The 17,054-nt window shown below is 43.4% G+C and overlaps 1 protein-coding gene across 1 annotated transcript in view; it reads right to left on the reverse strand.

The window, feature by feature from the left end:
• hectd2 (HECT domain containing 2) overlaps positions 1–17,054 on the reverse strand; it is a 39,943-nt gene that overhangs the window by 13,738 nt on the left and 9,151 nt on the right. The window contains exons 3-16 of the mRNA XM_032552598.1: positions 15,659–15,800; positions 15,477–15,579; positions 15,313–15,402; positions 14,704–14,768; positions 14,523–14,568; positions 12,295–12,404; positions 11,300–11,448; positions 11,102–11,225; positions 9,288–9,384; positions 9,101–9,208; positions 7,305–7,437; positions 5,318–5,406; positions 2,538–2,602; positions 2,358–2,451 (exon numbers count right to left, since the gene is read on the reverse strand). Coding sequence (XP_032408489.1) covers positions 2,358–2,451; positions 2,538–2,602; positions 5,318–5,406; positions 7,305–7,437; positions 9,101–9,208; positions 9,288–9,384; positions 11,102–11,225; positions 11,300–11,448; positions 12,295–12,404; positions 14,523–14,568; positions 14,704–14,768; positions 15,313–15,402; positions 15,477–15,579; positions 15,659–15,800 — 1,415 coding nt within the window. The remainder of the gene's footprint in view (positions 1–2,357; positions 2,452–2,537; positions 2,603–5,317; positions 5,407–7,304; positions 7,438–9,100; positions 9,209–9,287; positions 9,385–11,101; positions 11,226–11,299; positions 11,449–12,294; positions 12,405–14,522; positions 14,569–14,703; positions 14,769–15,312; positions 15,403–15,476; positions 15,580–15,658; positions 15,801–17,054) is intronic.

Genomic DNA, 17,054 nt, shown 5'->3' on the forward strand with positions numbered 1-17,054 from the left:
AAGTTTCACACTTTTTCATGCATTAGTGGGGAAACCACACATTCCCACCTTTACTTTTCAGGTATGCAAACAACAACATTCTTTAAGTGACAAAGAGCCTGAGGTACTGCGGGGCTGCCTCAGCTTCAGGCTGAGTTTATGTCACAGTAAGAGTCAGAGCGCCCTAAAGCAAGACAGCAAACGTTTCATATTGTAACAATCTGTTGTTACTCTTTATTTTACAAATGTAAGACTTTTTGAGAAAAAATAGCTAAATCTCATTTTGCTGAAGGACGTCTGGGTTAGTCTTCTGTAGAGGACCGGAAACCTTTGGTACTGAAAGGTGAAAACTGATATCCTCCAGTTATATAACTACTTGGTCTATTACAGCCTCCACAGTGTGTGGGTGTGTGTGTGGGTGTGTGGGGGTGGGTGTGTGTGTGTGTGGGTGTGTGTGTGGGTGTGTGTGTGGGCGTGGTGACTGGCAGAGTTTTGACCTTCCCAGTCAGGAAGGTTTTGGATGCGTTGCAGCCTGTGGATCAGGTATCTGTGAGCGACTGTTTGGAGACACTTCACCATCTTTCTCTCACTGAATTCTTACATCAGTCGGATTGTGTTCGGTTCGGTTCGGTTCGGTCCGGTCCGGTCTGTCAGGACTCCCAATCTCTGCTGCAGAACATGGGAAGCAGCTGCTTATAGGCAGCTCATTAAGGACTAGAAATATTTAAATGTTCAGGCCTGGGTCCAATAAATGTCAACACAAAGTGTCAAAAATTCAACATGAAAGGTTAATTCAGAATGCTATCTCCCTTTTAAACAGATAATGGTTTTGGTCAAATATCTTCGAATTGATGCATGACTCTACTTTTTAAACGCGGTCAGCCAGATTGAGGTCAGGCGACTGGCCACTAAATAACTGGCTGATGACCAAAACCAGACGCTTTCCTGCCTGACTGACGGCAACTTGGAGAGCTGCTAATGGGACCGCAGCTAAACAATCAGCTCACTCTGGCTATAAGCTAGCTATGAACAAGACTCAAAGTTAGCTATTTATAATATCAGAGAAGCATTTCACAATGCAGTCAGAGGGAACAAAAAGGATTTAGGAGGTTCCTAAAATGGACACCGAGTTATCTACGCAGGTATGCCTTATATTTAGACAGGCTAACGCTGTAACAGGTCAAACTGAAAGGCCAATTTACTTTAGGAGAAAGACAGGCCTCAGAGGAGAACAGACATTTTAATTCGTACCTGTCATGGAACGTCTTTGATTTGGAAGTTATATCAGCCTGATAGCTTAGCAAAGTGGGCTCCAGTTTGTATGTTGGTAACAGAGCTAACTGTGCTAACAGGATGCGCAGTGTTAGCCATCCTAACAGAGCTAACTATGATGAAAAGGCTGATTTGCTTAACTATTTGAAGTCATGCTAGCGAAGCAACATGTGCTAACACCGTTAACCATCCTGACAGAGCTAATGAGTTGCAAGAGAAAGCTGGAAAACAAGTCAACAGTGATGACAAAATGAATTATTATAATAAAGAAAAAGGTTTTAACCACTAACCATCCTTACAGAGCTAACTGTACTAACCACACAAGCAGAACAAAACGTGCTAAAAGACAGATGTGCCAGAGCTAACTGGGCTAACAGTTAATTATGGTAACAAATAAAATATTAACATGTGGAAATCTAACAAAGTTAAGCAAGTTTACAAAGCTAATATGAACTAATTTCGGTAACCAAGCTAACAGAATGTGTTGGTGTGTGTGTGTTTAGTCAGTTTTTCTTTTTTCCTCTTTTAACCCATATCATATCAAAGCACAGATCATATCATAATAGACGGCCAAAAAAACCCAAAATAGTTGTGGTGACCCAGGTCGTGTTATTCACATGCATGTTTGTTTGGTCATTTTCTAACTCAAATGTTTTCCATTTCACTTTGACACTTAAAACTATACATAATCTACGTTTCTTAGATACTCTGATCATTCTAAAGTTGTGAAAAATGACACAAGTTTCAAAATTAAAAACAAAACAATAAGGAATTAGTTTAAAAAGTTATTTCAGCAGATATGAGTATTTTTAAGCTTTGCACCATTTTATATGCATGTGCAAAGAGACATGTGGAGAAACAGAGGAATAAATGCTGATCTGCACTTCTGTTTAATCAGCAACACATTAAGCAGAACTGAGTCCAAGTGAAGATAATCTGAACTGGATGGATTCAAAAGTCTGACTCTGTCTCCCTCTGGTGGCCAACTAAAAAAAAATTACTTTTTCTTATCTAAATGTTAGATATTAAGAAACAAAACTCAAATTTATTTATTTTAATCTGAATACTTTGGTCACAAATAAGTTTATCGGTTTATTGATCCTTACAGGCATGACCTGCTGCAGGTCATCCAAGGTGGCTGTTGCCGTGCCAACAAAAGCATTAGGATCAGATGGTACAGTGGGCGGAGTGAGCAGCTTCCTGCAGGAAAGCAGAGGAGTATTATTCAATCTGGCAGTCGGTGCAGTAAACAAGGTGAACTTGAGAAAAGAGGGAAGTGTTGTTACCTGTAGCAGTAGAGAGGGAAGTGGATGTCGAGAGCAATGCTGTTGTAAACTGCTAAGCCCATCAGCTGATAACACAGCGTTAAAGACTGAAACACACTGCATGTGCAAACATGAGATAAATAGGTCTGCTGCATGTAGACGACTCAAAATATACACCTAGAAAATGGAGAAGCTGCTGGACTAAAACCAGAAATGATATTTAACTTTCTGTTGAGTTCAGAAACTATTTTCTATCATAACAAGGTGCTAGAAAGGCCTTTATGGACTAAACACTGTCATTACTCAGTAAACAGCTAAAGCCAAATGGAGAAGCTGGAGACAGGCACCTGCTCAACCCTGCAAGGATAAACAGGAGGACATGATGAACGGGCGGATGGTATTCTTCTTCTACCTGCATTTCACGCAGACAGACATGAAGTGGACTGGAGTATCTCAATGCTTCTCTGTGGGAGTCGCTGAGGCTCTTTCTGTGGTCCACAGTGTGAGAACCAGCCCTGTATACCAACGATTCGTCCACCTGCAGATTTTCCTCTCCTGCTTCAGTCTGAAGGGCGGCGGCCCAAAACATACACTCTCAAACCGCTCCCAGCTGCCACATGTGGTCACCATGTGTGCTGAGGTTCTGTGAGTAGGCTCAGGTTCTGTGTGTTTGAACTGAGTGGCGCTGATTGCAAGAAGGTGACACACACACTCACACACACAGAGGTAGCAAAGGAAAAATAAACACACACTGTAGATTTACCACAACCATTATGGTCATTATAGCCAGAATGATGTGGGTCAGACGGGCTAACTGAAGGCTTAGCTGCTCATACATCTTCCTGAAAGAACCTCTGGTCATACATCTTCCACAACGCTTAGTGAAAAGTCTTCTACAACGTCTGGCCAGTCGTCTTCTACAACGTCTGGCCAGTCGTCTTCTACAACCTCTGGCCAATTGTCTTCTACAACGTCTGGCCAATTGTCTTCTACAACCTCTGGCCAATCATCTTCTACAACCTCTGGCCAATCATCTTCTACAACCTCTGGCCAATCATCTTCTACAACGTCTGGTCAGTCGTCTTCTACAACCTCTGGCCAATCGTCTTCTACAACGTCTATTAAATCGTCTTCTACAATCTCTACTCTGACTTACAAGAATAAAACTGCAGTCTCTCTCTCGCCCTCCTTTTCTTTCTGTTCCTCTTCCTGTCAGCGCTCTCTCTGTGTTTCACATCACCTCTCTGGTTTTATGCCTTCGTCCTTCTTTTTACCAGACAGGTTCTTTTTTACTGGACCAAAATCAAGACAAGCCTGTTAAAAAGCTTCATCAAGTCACAGACTGCAGGTACTTAAACACATTTAGGGTTACTACAGTTAAAGTCAGTACCATCCGTTCCAGTCATGCACTTTCTCCTGGGCCTACTGGTAACTGGATAGATGGAAAAATCAACGGGCCACAAAAAACAGAAATCATTAATATTTCAATAAATGAAAAAAAAATTATTTTTGCTCTAGATGTTTGTTGAAAAAACTGCAACTGAAGGATAACTTTAGGCAGCAGACTGAAGACAGATGGAAATGTAGAACTGTGTCCAGTCCAAGGTTCTGATTGGACTTCAAGAATTCATCGGAGGTGACCGACAGTTTCCACGAAAGTTTTAATTCAAGGCTTAAATTCTTCTCTCTGTTTCTGGATGATGAAAAGAGTCATGCTGTGGGCTCCAACTGCACTCCAGAAAAGGTGTTCATTTCCATGGCAACCATTGATGCAACTTTTTTGAATCTGTCACAGGTGTTTTGACCTTCATAGCGTAAATTTCTGTTTGAGGCTAAAACTCCTGGATGGGTTTAAACTTTCCAAGCAAAGTTCGCAGTTCTTCTTCAGAATAGATTGGATTAAACCTGACAGAAGTTAGGAGACATTTCAGCATCTAAACAGATTTTCTTTTCAGTTTTTCGGCTCTTTATTTTAGCTGTCATCGGGCTCAGAAACAATCTGCAGCTCATTTGAACTTTCTGTTTTTTCTCCTCGACATATTTGATCCATCTGTTCCACCTCACACTACACCATCACATCACTTTCTGTCTCCTCCAGAGTTTGTTTCAGGAGACACTGCCTCTTGTCTCGGCTCCGCCTGGCTCGGCCCTCCAGAGCCTTTCTAATGACTGAACAGGAACAAAGTGTGATAAATTAGCCTTTAGAACAAGCACACATGCGGAACATGCAGGAACACCCAGAAGCAAACAGCCCCTCCTCTTCCTCCTGCCAGACTCAAACCAAACACCCGTCTGGTCCGGGTCCCTCTCACCCCTGCTGCTTCACACTAAACCCAAACCAAAACCCTCCAGGTTTCAGCCTTCCATGCAATGAGGGTCTAATACCAGAGCGATGAAGGTGTTAACAGGTTTATGTGTGCGGCCACGAGTGATTTAACTGCTCACAGAGAGCTGGGCAGGAACAGGCAGCTATTAGGTTATATAACCTTTTGACAGCTCCCAGCTGGCCTTTCACCGCGCCTGAAGAGCTGGATCGCTCTGGTTTCCTACACACACGAAGGTAACACCACCACAACGCAACATGCACACATGCATGTTCTCCATTATTCAGATGTGAAGGAGATGTTCCAAACCGAACTCCGTCCCGGTTCTGAACATTCGTCAGTCATTACGTCAGTCTGGGCTGCCATGTTATTTGTTGCTAGCAGAGTGCGACACCTCCAGGATGGATGGATTCAATAAAGAAGACAAAATAACAACACAAACATAAAAACCCAGATTTCTCTGTTATAGAAGGATACAGTCCCGACCATCTGGAACTCAGAGTAGTTGTCGCTCTTCCAGCTGCTGAACCAGTGGCAGCGCGAGTCCTTCATGAAGGAAAACATCCCTGGAGCAGAAAGAATTCCCGTTAGAGCTGGACGGAATAAGACGGAATAAAACATCACAATTAAAATAACCTCCTGTTGCAGCAGATTCATTCATTAGCTTCTGATTGGCTGACTAACGTCCAAACTAATCTGCCTCTGACTGGTCGGGACGACGCCGGTCTGAGCCAAGAGGAGGGAAACATCTGGACCAGAGCTTCACATCTCTGAACCCCAGAAACTGAAGCTGCTCCATGCATAGAGGAGCCTGTGTGTGTTTTCATTCACCTGTCTGTGCAGGGGTGGGTGTGTGTGTGTGTGTGTGTGTGTGTGTGTGTGTGTGTGTGTGTGTGTGAGGCAGAGTCGGGGCTTCCTCTGCTCGACTAATGAGGGGAACACAGCTCTCATTGACTGTCTTTGCTCTGGGCTGACGTCTCTCTGGCAGCAGAAACACAGACGACCGCAGAGACGCAGCGATGATGGAAAGAACAACTTGACCAGCGGAGTGTGAGAGAGAAAGAGAAAAAGAGAGAGAGACAGGAATAACACCAGGAAGGATGAAAGGCACAGATGCTCTGACTAACGTTTGTTTGGTTTAACTGAAAAGATTCACAAGCAAGAAAAGAAACATCTGGCTGGAAATCCAGAGAACTTAAATCATCTTCTCAGATTTATAAAATCTGTTGCTCTACAGCAAACCTTCAAGTTCAGATGAAGCTATTCTTTCAGGAAGAAAGATTTTAAATGAGACATCAACTAGGGCCTCTGCATTATCTACATCAGGGGTCTCAAACTCCAGTCCTCGAGGGCCACAGTCCTGCAGTTTTTAGATGTGCCACAGGTACAAAACGCTGGAATGAAATGACTTAATGACCTCCTCCTGGTGTAGATCAGTTCTCCCAGCCTTGCTAATGACCTAATTATTCTGTTCAGGTGTGGTGCAGCAGAGGCTCATCTAAAAGTTGCAGGACTGGGCCCTCGAGGACTGGAGTTTGAGACCCCTGATCTACATGGTCCAGAGTCCTGGTCCTTCAACTCTATAGCGCCACCCACAGGAGGAAGAAATTGGAAAGAAGAAATGAGAAACAAAGTCTCTGACATCTATTCATCTGGCCGAGATGTTCACAAGTCCTTTATTCCAAGTCCAAATCAACTCTCAAGTCTTGTAACCTGTGTTGATACCACTCCATGTAGCTGGCCCTTTAAGAGCTTAATTATTCTAAACCGAGTTCTGAGGTCGGGTTCTGATCCAGAATCATCTCTGGGTGTGAATGACAGAACAGGAAGACGAGAGGAACAAAGAAGGAGAGGAGAAAACCTGATCTGTAGGATCTGAAGGAGTTTGAGTTTAGAGATCAATGTCCAAGTTTCCAGAACCAACACTGTCTGCTTTCTTCAGCGTTCTGACACTTATTCCTCTGACCCAAAAACTCTCAGCTCAAATCCACCGAGGCCGCCGGCTAATAAAAGTGTTCTTTCCATTTTTAGCCAATAAAAATGTTATTTTTTTCCACTTGCTTTCAGTAAGGAGCAGTTTCTCTTTCCGTTGACTTTGCATCAGCGAGGATTTACCTTCCAGATTCCCAGCTGCTCCCTGGAAACCAACGTTTTCTTCAGAGAAGGTTGGATCTTGTGGACCCAACCTTCACTGATGACCCACTCTGGTCTTCTTGAGGTTTGTTGTCTTCTGTTTCTCCAGCTGCCTTTTTAAAGCTTTAGATGTGGGGAGTTTGTTTAGACCTTAAAGACTCTTTATGATCTCTATATCTTTACGACACAAAGTTTTATCGTTCTGGAAGATCCACCGATCAACACCATTTCCTGGACTGATGGAAGGGAATGTTTTTGGACTCTACTGATAAAAGGTTAGCTGTAGCTTAAAGCTGACCTTCAGAAATGTGCTTTCTGTATGGAATCTCACCATAGTCGGTGTGGAAGATCTGACGAACCAGCAGCAGGAACCACTCCTTCGTCAGACCGCCCATGTCAAGCCCCGCCTCCCCGACAAACGTCACCCGCAGCTTCTTCTTCAGGTCGCACCGTTTCCTCATCAACTGCACAGAGACACAAACAAAGTTTAAAACTAATGTTTTCCATGCTGCTTCGGTGTGATATTTTATCACAGAGCTGTCTGGGAAGAACAGAGCCATGTGTGCCGAACATGACGGATTACAGACGTTTGGTGTGAACCTCACACCGAGGAGGAAAGACTTCAGATTTACGATCAGGATAGGCTGAAGGGAGAGCTGCAGACATTCCTGCTAATCTTCAGGCTCTTTATATTCACAGACCTCTCCCATCCACTGTTCCCACAACACTAATTATCCTTTTCCCCTCACTGGAGCATCAGGAAAACAGGCTTTTCTGCTGGTCTTCTCACCCTCACACATCCTGAAACTCCAGCTAACGTCAACCTGCTTCAGGGTGATCCTCATCCTCCTTATAGGCCTTTTCTACTAGAACCTGCTCACTTTGACCTTTCCATTACAACTGAGTACCTTAATGTGTGTGGGTCCATTATAGCATAGCATGGCTCACTGCCTGCAAGTTGGTGCCTGTAAATAGCACCATTTGGTCAAACCACTTCCAGTTTTTAGGTTTAAACCACTCTGGCTGTCGTGGTCCTTGATGGTAATCGCTTTACAATGTTTTAAGCTGCTCACAACATTGTTTTGGTGTTTCCATAAGCAGCCATCAACAGAGTTGCTCTCGTGATCCAGCTTTTAGCCAATCAGGGACAGACAGTCTTCTGATGTCATGTTTTCACCCTGACTTGGCTCCATTAGAACCTCAATGTACTAGGTACCAAAAAAAGAGGCTAACCGATACAAATGGAAGAACCTGGCAATCAAGTTTAGTTGAGACGTAGTCAGGCCTCTTCTCCATAGGCCGCCACAGTTCTCTCCTGTTTTCTGAAACCACCTTCTGCATGGATCATCCTGCCTGGTATTGTGTGTAATCGATCTGATTGGCACCAGAAAACATTCGCTGATTGGTCATTTACGTGATTTACGTCAACAACAACTCAAGCACCATTTACCAGCCAAATCAAACCCTGAGGTCCAAACCTACAGCGCCGGAGGAGCGGATACAGCGTTGACTGGATGGGCAACCCGCAAAAAACAAACATAAGAGACTTTGGAGAACCGGCTGCCTAAGGTTACATGAGCAAAGTGACATCATCAGTGGGTCGACCACATGCACGCTCACAGCCTGCCATGGTTCCCACCCCCCTCCACCCCCCATGTTCCTGCCCATATTCACACACACATCGTGAGGAACACACTGCCAATGGAGACACGCCCGACTTGGCCAGGACCAAACCAAACATTAACCAGCTAGACTGGAGATTGGGCTTTACTACGTCATAGAGAAAAGGATCATAAGGATTCTCTACAGGTGAAGCTCACTTCAGCTTCTAGTATACAAAATCTACTTCCTTCAGTCATGAACATAGACAGAGTGATAAAATCTAGAGTAAAGGTTCTTGGTTCAGATATTTCTTCACCATGACAGACTAAAGCAGCACAGCAGACGAAGCTCCAATCCAAATGTCCATAAGTCATGAATCCAGATCTGTCCTTCAGACAGACATGGAGTAAGACCTGCAGTGTAACTGAAGAGTTATTCTTCAATAAAAACCAACCCTGACACACCTGAACTCTCCCACAATCAGGACAACAACCAAGAATGTCAGCGCTGAGTTTGTGTTCTGACCTCATCCAGCGAGTCGCTCAGGAGTTGTGCTCGTCGAACTTTAATGTTGAGGAACAGCAGGTTCATGTCCACCCTCTGCCTGCGGGACACTTTGCTCACCAGGCTTAGCTGTGAAGCAGACAGACATGTCTTTATCTGTGTAGACCCTCAGCAGCTGATTCTTCACAGCATGGTTTTAAATCCTCACCCTGGCCTGGCTGATCATCTGCTGCTCCGAGTCCTTCTGAATGATGGCTTTCTTCACCACAGTCGACAGGATGAAGGGGAACTGACAAAAAGAAAACCTGATAGAGAGAAGAAGAAACAAAATGAGTGGATCATTTTCCTCACAGAAACATTTCATTCCTGACCGCCCTCTGATGTCTGATCCAAGCTAAGCCATCCTTCATGACCTGGATCCCCCGACACGCCAGGCAGGGAGTTCTTTCCGTCTGAAGCCGTTCGAACTGCCAGCTCTGGATCAGTTTCCATCGTCAGGCTCTAACGAGACGCGACGCAGCGTGAAATAAACTTCATGGCTTCTGAGGGACTTTCCACAGTTCTGAACAAACTGCAGCTGTGGGAACATTTCCTCATCTTCGCTCCATCGGACTTTCAGGAACCCTGAGATGGAGGTGACCCCGGCCGCGGTTCCTGGAGGGAAACTGGACCTCATCCCATCCTGATCTGAGTAGTGTGACTTCTCTGAGGGGTCTCAGGATTTTAACTAACAAACTGCAGAACATGTAGTCACAGAAAAAAGAAAGTATTTTGTTCTAAACATCTGGAGAACTGAGTCCAGCTGTGACCCGGCAGCTTGTAGCGGCTCCTCTCTGGCAGCACCATGGAGGTGTTCAGGTCCACTCTTCTCTCTGACGTAGCTTCAGTTCATTAACATTTCTGCTCAACTCTCTGGAGGTTCCATCACAGCTTCAGGTTGACGTCTGGACTTTGACTAGATCATTTCTGTGCACTGATTCTTTCCTTTTTCAGCCGTTCTGTGGTAGATTTTGTGATCGTTGTCTTGTTGATGACCCAGTTTGGGTCTTCATTGTCAGACAGATGGACTCACATGTGACTCTTTGGTATTCTGAGGAGACCACAGTCCAATCAATAACGCAAGGTTTCCAGGTTATGTTGCTGCTAAAGAAGCCCATATCATCACACCTCCACCACTGTGCTTGACAGCTGGTCTGAGGTCTTAGTGCTGATCTGCTCTGTCTGGTTTTTCTAATCATGGTTCTGTCCATTCTAGCCAAACATTTCTACTTTGGTCTCCTCTGTCCAAAGGACAACGTCTCAGAAGTTCAGATTAGAAACGAGCAATTTGATCTTAAAAAAGTTATTTCAGTTTATTTATTGAAGTAACAATGAAAGGCAGTGGTAGACACACTTATTGCTAACCCGATAATAGCGGAACTGGTTTTCTGTTGACGACTTTGCGTTTTTGAAAACTTTTCTCATATTTTTCCTGAATATTTTTGCATAACAACCATCCTAAAACAGCTACTGCTCACATTCTCCATCCGTGATGCAGTGAGGCAAATTATGGTTATTCTGTACCCAGAATGCATTGCTGTAGTTCTACAGACGCTTCCTGAAGCCCAAACCATACAAGTAGGTAAGTAATGACTAAGTTGACCCTGTTGGGGGCGCTATACTGTATTGTGTCATTGATACACTGTGGATATTTATATGGTTGGCTGTAGAGTTTTAGCATTAGCTTCCACCAAGTACCATTGGTGTAGCCCTTTACCATTAGCAGAACTAGCGTTTATGATTAGCGCTTCAGAGTTAGCGATGCTAAGTGTTTAGCTAGCAAAATCAGCCTCAAACAAACTTATTGCTAAAAAACTTTAAATAATAAAAGTTTGATTCATAAGTGCTGCAAAGCAGAACATAACTGCATTCAGTCTTAATTACTAAGACTGTTTTATGTACTTTATACACAAATAATTTACAATAATTATAAAACAGATATCAAAATAGGTAAAATCTTCAGTTTGATAGTCTGAATCTGACCTGTTTGAGTTGCCGTAGTTCTGCCAGGTCCTGTAGTCCTCCATGAAGTCTATGTGCTCCAGAGTGATGTTGTAGAAGTCGGTGAAGGGCATGATGGGAGGAGAGGAGACGCTGTTGGCTGCATCTGACAGGAAGACAGTAAAACGTGTGGAAGCGATCTGCAGGGTAAACCGGCGGCGTGGCGTTTGTGAGACTCACTGAACAGGCTGAGCACTTTGGTGGCCGAGGGAATCCACCAGGAACACTTGGCTGAAGGAGGAAGCTCGTCTGCTTCTGCAGAAAACAGGCGCGTGGAGATGAACTGCAGGAGGCGCTCCACCAGCTGCCGGAAGCGCCTGGCTGACAGCCTGACGGACCAAACCAGACCGATGTCACCAAGGAGTTAAAGGCGAACACACAGGAGGACGAAAATAGAGACTTCACAGAAAAAACAGAGAGAGGGAGAAGAAAAGCAGCGTCGGCTGGAAAAAGGTGGCTTTCTGGATCTGAGCAGAACTAAACAGAACCTCTAATTGGAAGCAGCTTGCTCTTAAATCAAACCCCACAAAGAACATGTTTTGAAATGCTCCTGACTCATGCTGAGGGAGAGCAATACAGAAGCTGGCTAACGTTGGTCCTCTCAGGTTCTGAGTCAACCCGAGAAGCCGTCTGCGCCAGCTCACAATTTAACAAAGAGACATTTTAAAAGCAGAAATTTTAAACAGATTTACTCTCTGCCACTGAGAGTTGGTTCAGATCAGATTACATGGACTTCTTAGATGCGGTCAATGTGAATGAAAGTATTAGTGGAGCCACAGAGTAAAAAGTTTAGTCCTAAATAATTTGTTCTCTTCAGTTTTCTATGAAAACACATCAAACCGTTTGGAACTGTTTAATCCGACAGAACCGCCATGAAAAAACGCAGATAAAAAAAAACACGCTGGCTGATAATTACCGTATTTTCCGCACTATAAGGCGCACCACATTATAAGGCGCACTCTCGGCTTTTGAGAAAATTGAAGGTTTTTAGCTGCGCCTTATAGTGCGGAAAATACGGTAAGCCTGAAAAAGTCTTTAGATTCATGTTCTCTTCTACTCACTGAGACAAAAACATCAGCTCAAATGTTTTCTTCAGAGAATTGAATTTAGCTGCATTTTGTTTCATAAACTCTGCAGTTTGATAGTTTGGTTAAAAATAAGATGAACAGACTGACCTCTTGAGCCAGTGAACCAGGAAGTGGTGGTCGGCCTCGGACAACGCTGCGATCTGCCGCAGCAGGTGAGCGAAGATCACGTAGGTGCTGGTGCTGGAATACTGGGGGTTCTGGACACAACAGGGTCATGACCTTTGACACGGTTCATCCTAACATGTTGACACTGAGAAACTGAGGTTAGAATGTCTGAAGCTAACAGGAGACTTTGGTTCAAGTCTTATTTGGGAATATTTTATGTCAGTTAGCAAAAATAAGCAGACAGAACAGAATCAGAGGAGGGTTTCCTCACTAAGGCTGTCACCGCATCATTACTGTACAGATGAATACATAACTTTATAATTTATTGATTTTATTTTATATCTCTAAGTCACATCATGACTCAGCCCTCTGGGTTTTCATCATGCCTGGATGATGAAGCTCAACTTTCACTAAAACTCCAACTCCACTGCTGATTAAAGGAAATATTTTGTCTGGTAAATTTTAACATTTGTCAAAACTTGACTTAAAGATGTTTTAAACTTTTGATTAATTTGTTTCTGGGGAGGTTTCGTCTGTTTTTTTTAATTTTTACCTCTTTAGTTTAAACACAGCAGTAATCAGATGAAGCACAGAGGATTCTGGCTCTATGATCCACATTAACTCCGACACCAAACACAAAGTAAAGCTGTTTCAGTCCAAAGGCTTTTGAACTTTGAGTTTACTGTTTTTGTCATTTATTATTTCTCAACAGGTCTTGCCATATTGAGTTCATTAGTATTGCTGTAAAGGTCTTTCCATATATGTTCATTCATCTGTAATTAGTAGATTTATTCTTACGTTTTGCTCCTTGTGTTTCTAGATTTTCTTCACTTTGCTTAGTGTTTTTTATCCATATTTCAGACTCCGAGTTTACCTCAGTGTCATCTGAGTTATATAATCCCAAATGATGGGTAAAAACAAGAAGTAGAGGCTGAATCTGAAGCCAGCTCATTAGCTCAATTGATGAGGATGGAAATACTGCAGAGCAAAATAAAAACCAGACACCAGAAAAACGTTCAAGTCTCTGGTTATTAGGCTGATTTGCATCTTTTCCTGAGAGTCGAACAGAAAGACGAAGAAAAAATTGTTTAATTTGTGAATGTGCACGAAACTGAGGACAGAAAGTTTTCAACTAGTTCACTGGAATCCAGAGTTTAAACGGAGTCAAAGTTTCTGTGAGCTGTTTCAGCTTTAATGCTGTTTCTGCTGGAAAGTTGGACTGAACAGAACCGAGCAGAACTCCAATAAAGCTGCTGAATAGTTTCTGATGCGTTATGACCAAAAGCCGATTTAAATTATTCTTTGAATCTGCAGCAATAAAAAGAAGAAAGATGCTGAACAGCTTGAGTACTTTTGGATTGGCACCCTTAAATAGAGTTTCCTGTTTGACGCCCATATATGGCAGCAGGGATGGAGGGAGGCTAAAAAGGACAAAAGTGGATGAAAACCAGAGACAGAAAGAGATTTGTAGCTGTAGTTTACTCCAGCACAGACCTGTGATGAACCACAGCTGGAGATGAGCTGCAGCCTGAATTTTAATAGCACTTATCAACAGGCACCATTAAGTTTCAGGGGTTTTGTTCCTATAAAGAGCAGATGAGCCCTCAGATCTGCTGTCGGCCAACTGGAAGGTCAGAGAGCTGCAGAACGCACAAAGCATCCGCTGAAGAAAGACAAGGCCTGACAGGAAAACCTGAGCTGCAGGCGGCTCTCAGAGTGATGCACGCAGTCACAGAACTGCACACTTCCATGAATCGTCAAAGATTTTAACGAGAAAAGCTCAGCCAGACCTTCCAGCAGAAACAACATTTAAAGTCGGACTTTACCCGATTTTGAACAGTCACGGTTTGAATTTGTGATATTTTTGTAATGTTTTGCCTCATATTATGCAGCTCTGACTGTGATAATGACTCTGAACCAATGAACTCCGATGTTTAAGTTAAGTTTCTGTCATGGTCACAGTTTCATTGCTACGGCTGCATCCGTATTTCTGTCGACTTTCAGACACTCGACTTGTTTCCATTACAAATGTTTGCAAACTTTCTACATATTCTGCCTAAAATGCACAGCTCCCAAGAAAAGGAGGGAATCACCATAGCAACTCGTGTGTCTCTGGTTCCTCATGACTCAGCAGCTTCTCTCTGAAACGGCTCCGTCATGCTGGACGTTTAACCTGCCTGTCAGACAAGCTGATGTGTTTTCAGTCTCACCTGGATCAGAATGAAATACGCCCGCAGGTCGTCTTTTGTCCGAGGCCTAAAAACAGAAACACAGAAGAAGAACCAGCAAGAGGATGAAACACAAAATGTCTTTCATTTGATCTCACTCTGTCTAGAAATATTAATAACGATGAAGCTGAAGCGATAAACCAGCAGCGGCTGCGGCTCTCACCCTTTCCACTCTCTCAGCAGGCTGTTGATGATTCCTTTCAAGACCGACTTCTGGATGTCCTGAGGCTGAACACAAAACACACAACCGTTCAGACAGACAGACAGACAGACAGACAGACAGACAGACAGACAGACAGACAGACAGACAGACAGACAGACTTCTGCTCTCTGTGTTCGTCCAGCTTTAAACCTCGACATTAAACTGAAACCCAAACAGAAGCAAAGCTGAACTTTTTTTGTGAAAGTTTTAAAAGTCCAGCTGGGTGAGCTGAAGGTTTGACCTCATCAATCGGTCCAACTCAGTTACAGATGATTAGGAATATTTATACTACTAATAACAAAATAAACATTAAAATTAACTAAACACTAAAATACTAACTGTGTTTATTAGCTTAAATTCCTTGTGCAGTGGATCTGAGACAAAGCTCACGCTGCACAGCGCCCTCCAGTGGTAGCTTCTGTCACATGGAGTCCCTCAAGGTTCGATCCTGGGAACCCTCCTATTTAATATTTACTGATACTGCTAGCTCGAATTATAATATTAGTTGCCATGACAACTCACGGCTCTACAGCCTGGGCTCATCAGAACCGGGTTTTGGGTCGTACTTACTGTGCTGAGCAGCGAGTCGTAAACCGCGCTGACGAACTTGCCGTTGACCCCTGAGTCCTCGATAGTGTTGAACAATCCGTTCGCCTCTCGCTGCGGGACATTCAGACACGGTGAGGAAAAGGAAGCAGAGCCAGGCAGCAGCGGCGGAGATGGATCTGTCTTACCTTGAAGGCGGCGTTGATTTCTACGAAGGAGTCGAAGGTCGTCAGGTAAAACTCTCTGACTTCCCTCCAGTCACCTGATTGGGCGGCTCGCTCCACGTCCTCCCTGTTGGAAACGGCAGATGGAGTAAAGCGGAGTGGTGAAGAGTATTCTGGGATGTTTCAGCGACAGAGACGAGACTCACTGGAACTCCTTGGTGGTTTTGGTCCGGATGGGGATGACGGGGTCGCAGGGGAACGGAGCTTTGACTTCCTGAGGCAGCGTGTCGATGGAGAGCCGCTGTTTCTGCCGGACGTCGCTGCAGATGGGAGGCAGCTCTCTCACCGCTGCGGCGGGAAAACAGGAGGTCATGAGGAGCCGCTTGAAACGTTACACAGTAAAACATAACAACATCGGGGTTTATTCAGCCTGGCGGGGAAACAATCAGGGTGTTCATTTTGAAAAGCCGTATTTTTCACAATCTTTTTCAGATATTTAATGTTCCAAACTAAATATTTAACTCAGAAGCTAAATATTCAATTTACAAAGTAAATATTTAGCTTGCAAATTAAACTAGGAACCTAAATACTTAGCTCTAAACTAAATGTTTAATTCTGATGTAAATATTTAATGTGCAAACTAAATAAACGGTTCAAAATTAAATATTGTTTGTTACATAAATATTTAGTTTCAATGTATTTTTCCCCAAACTAAATATTTAATTTTCAAACAAAATATTTATTTTCCAAATTAAATATTTAGCTTCCTAACTAAATATTTAGGATGCTAGCAAAGTATCTAGCTAGCAACCTAAGCTAAATATTTAGATCCGTTCTAAATATTTAATTTGGAAAATAAATATGTAGTTTATGCAAATTATGGAAATTACCTTGCAGATAAGTGGAAGTAGACTATCAAAATAAGAGCTGGGTTTTGTGGACCCCTATATAAACTTAACAGAATCTCTTCAGTCATCAGTATAGTTTTTATTTTCATGCATCATCAGTTGTTTTGCTCCTGACATGTCTGGTGTCTTCGCTGAAAACCGGACGCTCCGTTCCAAAGGATAAACACGTTTACTCAGATCTAGAAATGAGAAATGATTTAATTTTTCTGCTTTCACATCTAAAAGTGACGCCTGTGGAAACACACTTGTCCTCCCACACACCGACCCATCCTTTCTCTTCATAATTGGCCCCTCATTGTCTCCGTCTCCACGGTAACTCCCTTCAGCTGCATTGTGGGTGTTCATCCTGCGGGTCAAATTTTTCAAGCAGGAGGAAAAAGGAGCGGAGAGGCGGACTGAGGGCAGCAGATCGCTCAGAGGAGGTCGTCAGGTTTCAAACAGATTTCTTCTTGAATTTAAAACCAACTCTAGTTTTTATCCAGGTGGAATGAAGACTTAAATAACTCAATAAGTTCCAAACATGAAAACCATAGGAATCTAAATTAAACTGCAGAAAATGGAGGATTTTCCAAACAAGTGGAGTTCTGCCAACCAGGGGAAATCCCAGTGTCATCATATGAGCACAAACGCATCAGAGCAGCTGTGAAGCACGGTGCAGGAGGAGTAGTGATCTGGGCTTGTTTTGAACCCGAAC

Source organism: Xiphophorus hellerii, chromosome 22 (genome assembly GCF_003331165.1).
Source record: "Xiphophorus hellerii strain 12219 chromosome 22, Xiphophorus_hellerii-4.1, whole genome shotgun sequence".
NCBI lineage: Eukaryota > Metazoa > Chordata > Actinopteri > Cyprinodontiformes > Poeciliidae > Xiphophorus > Xiphophorus hellerii.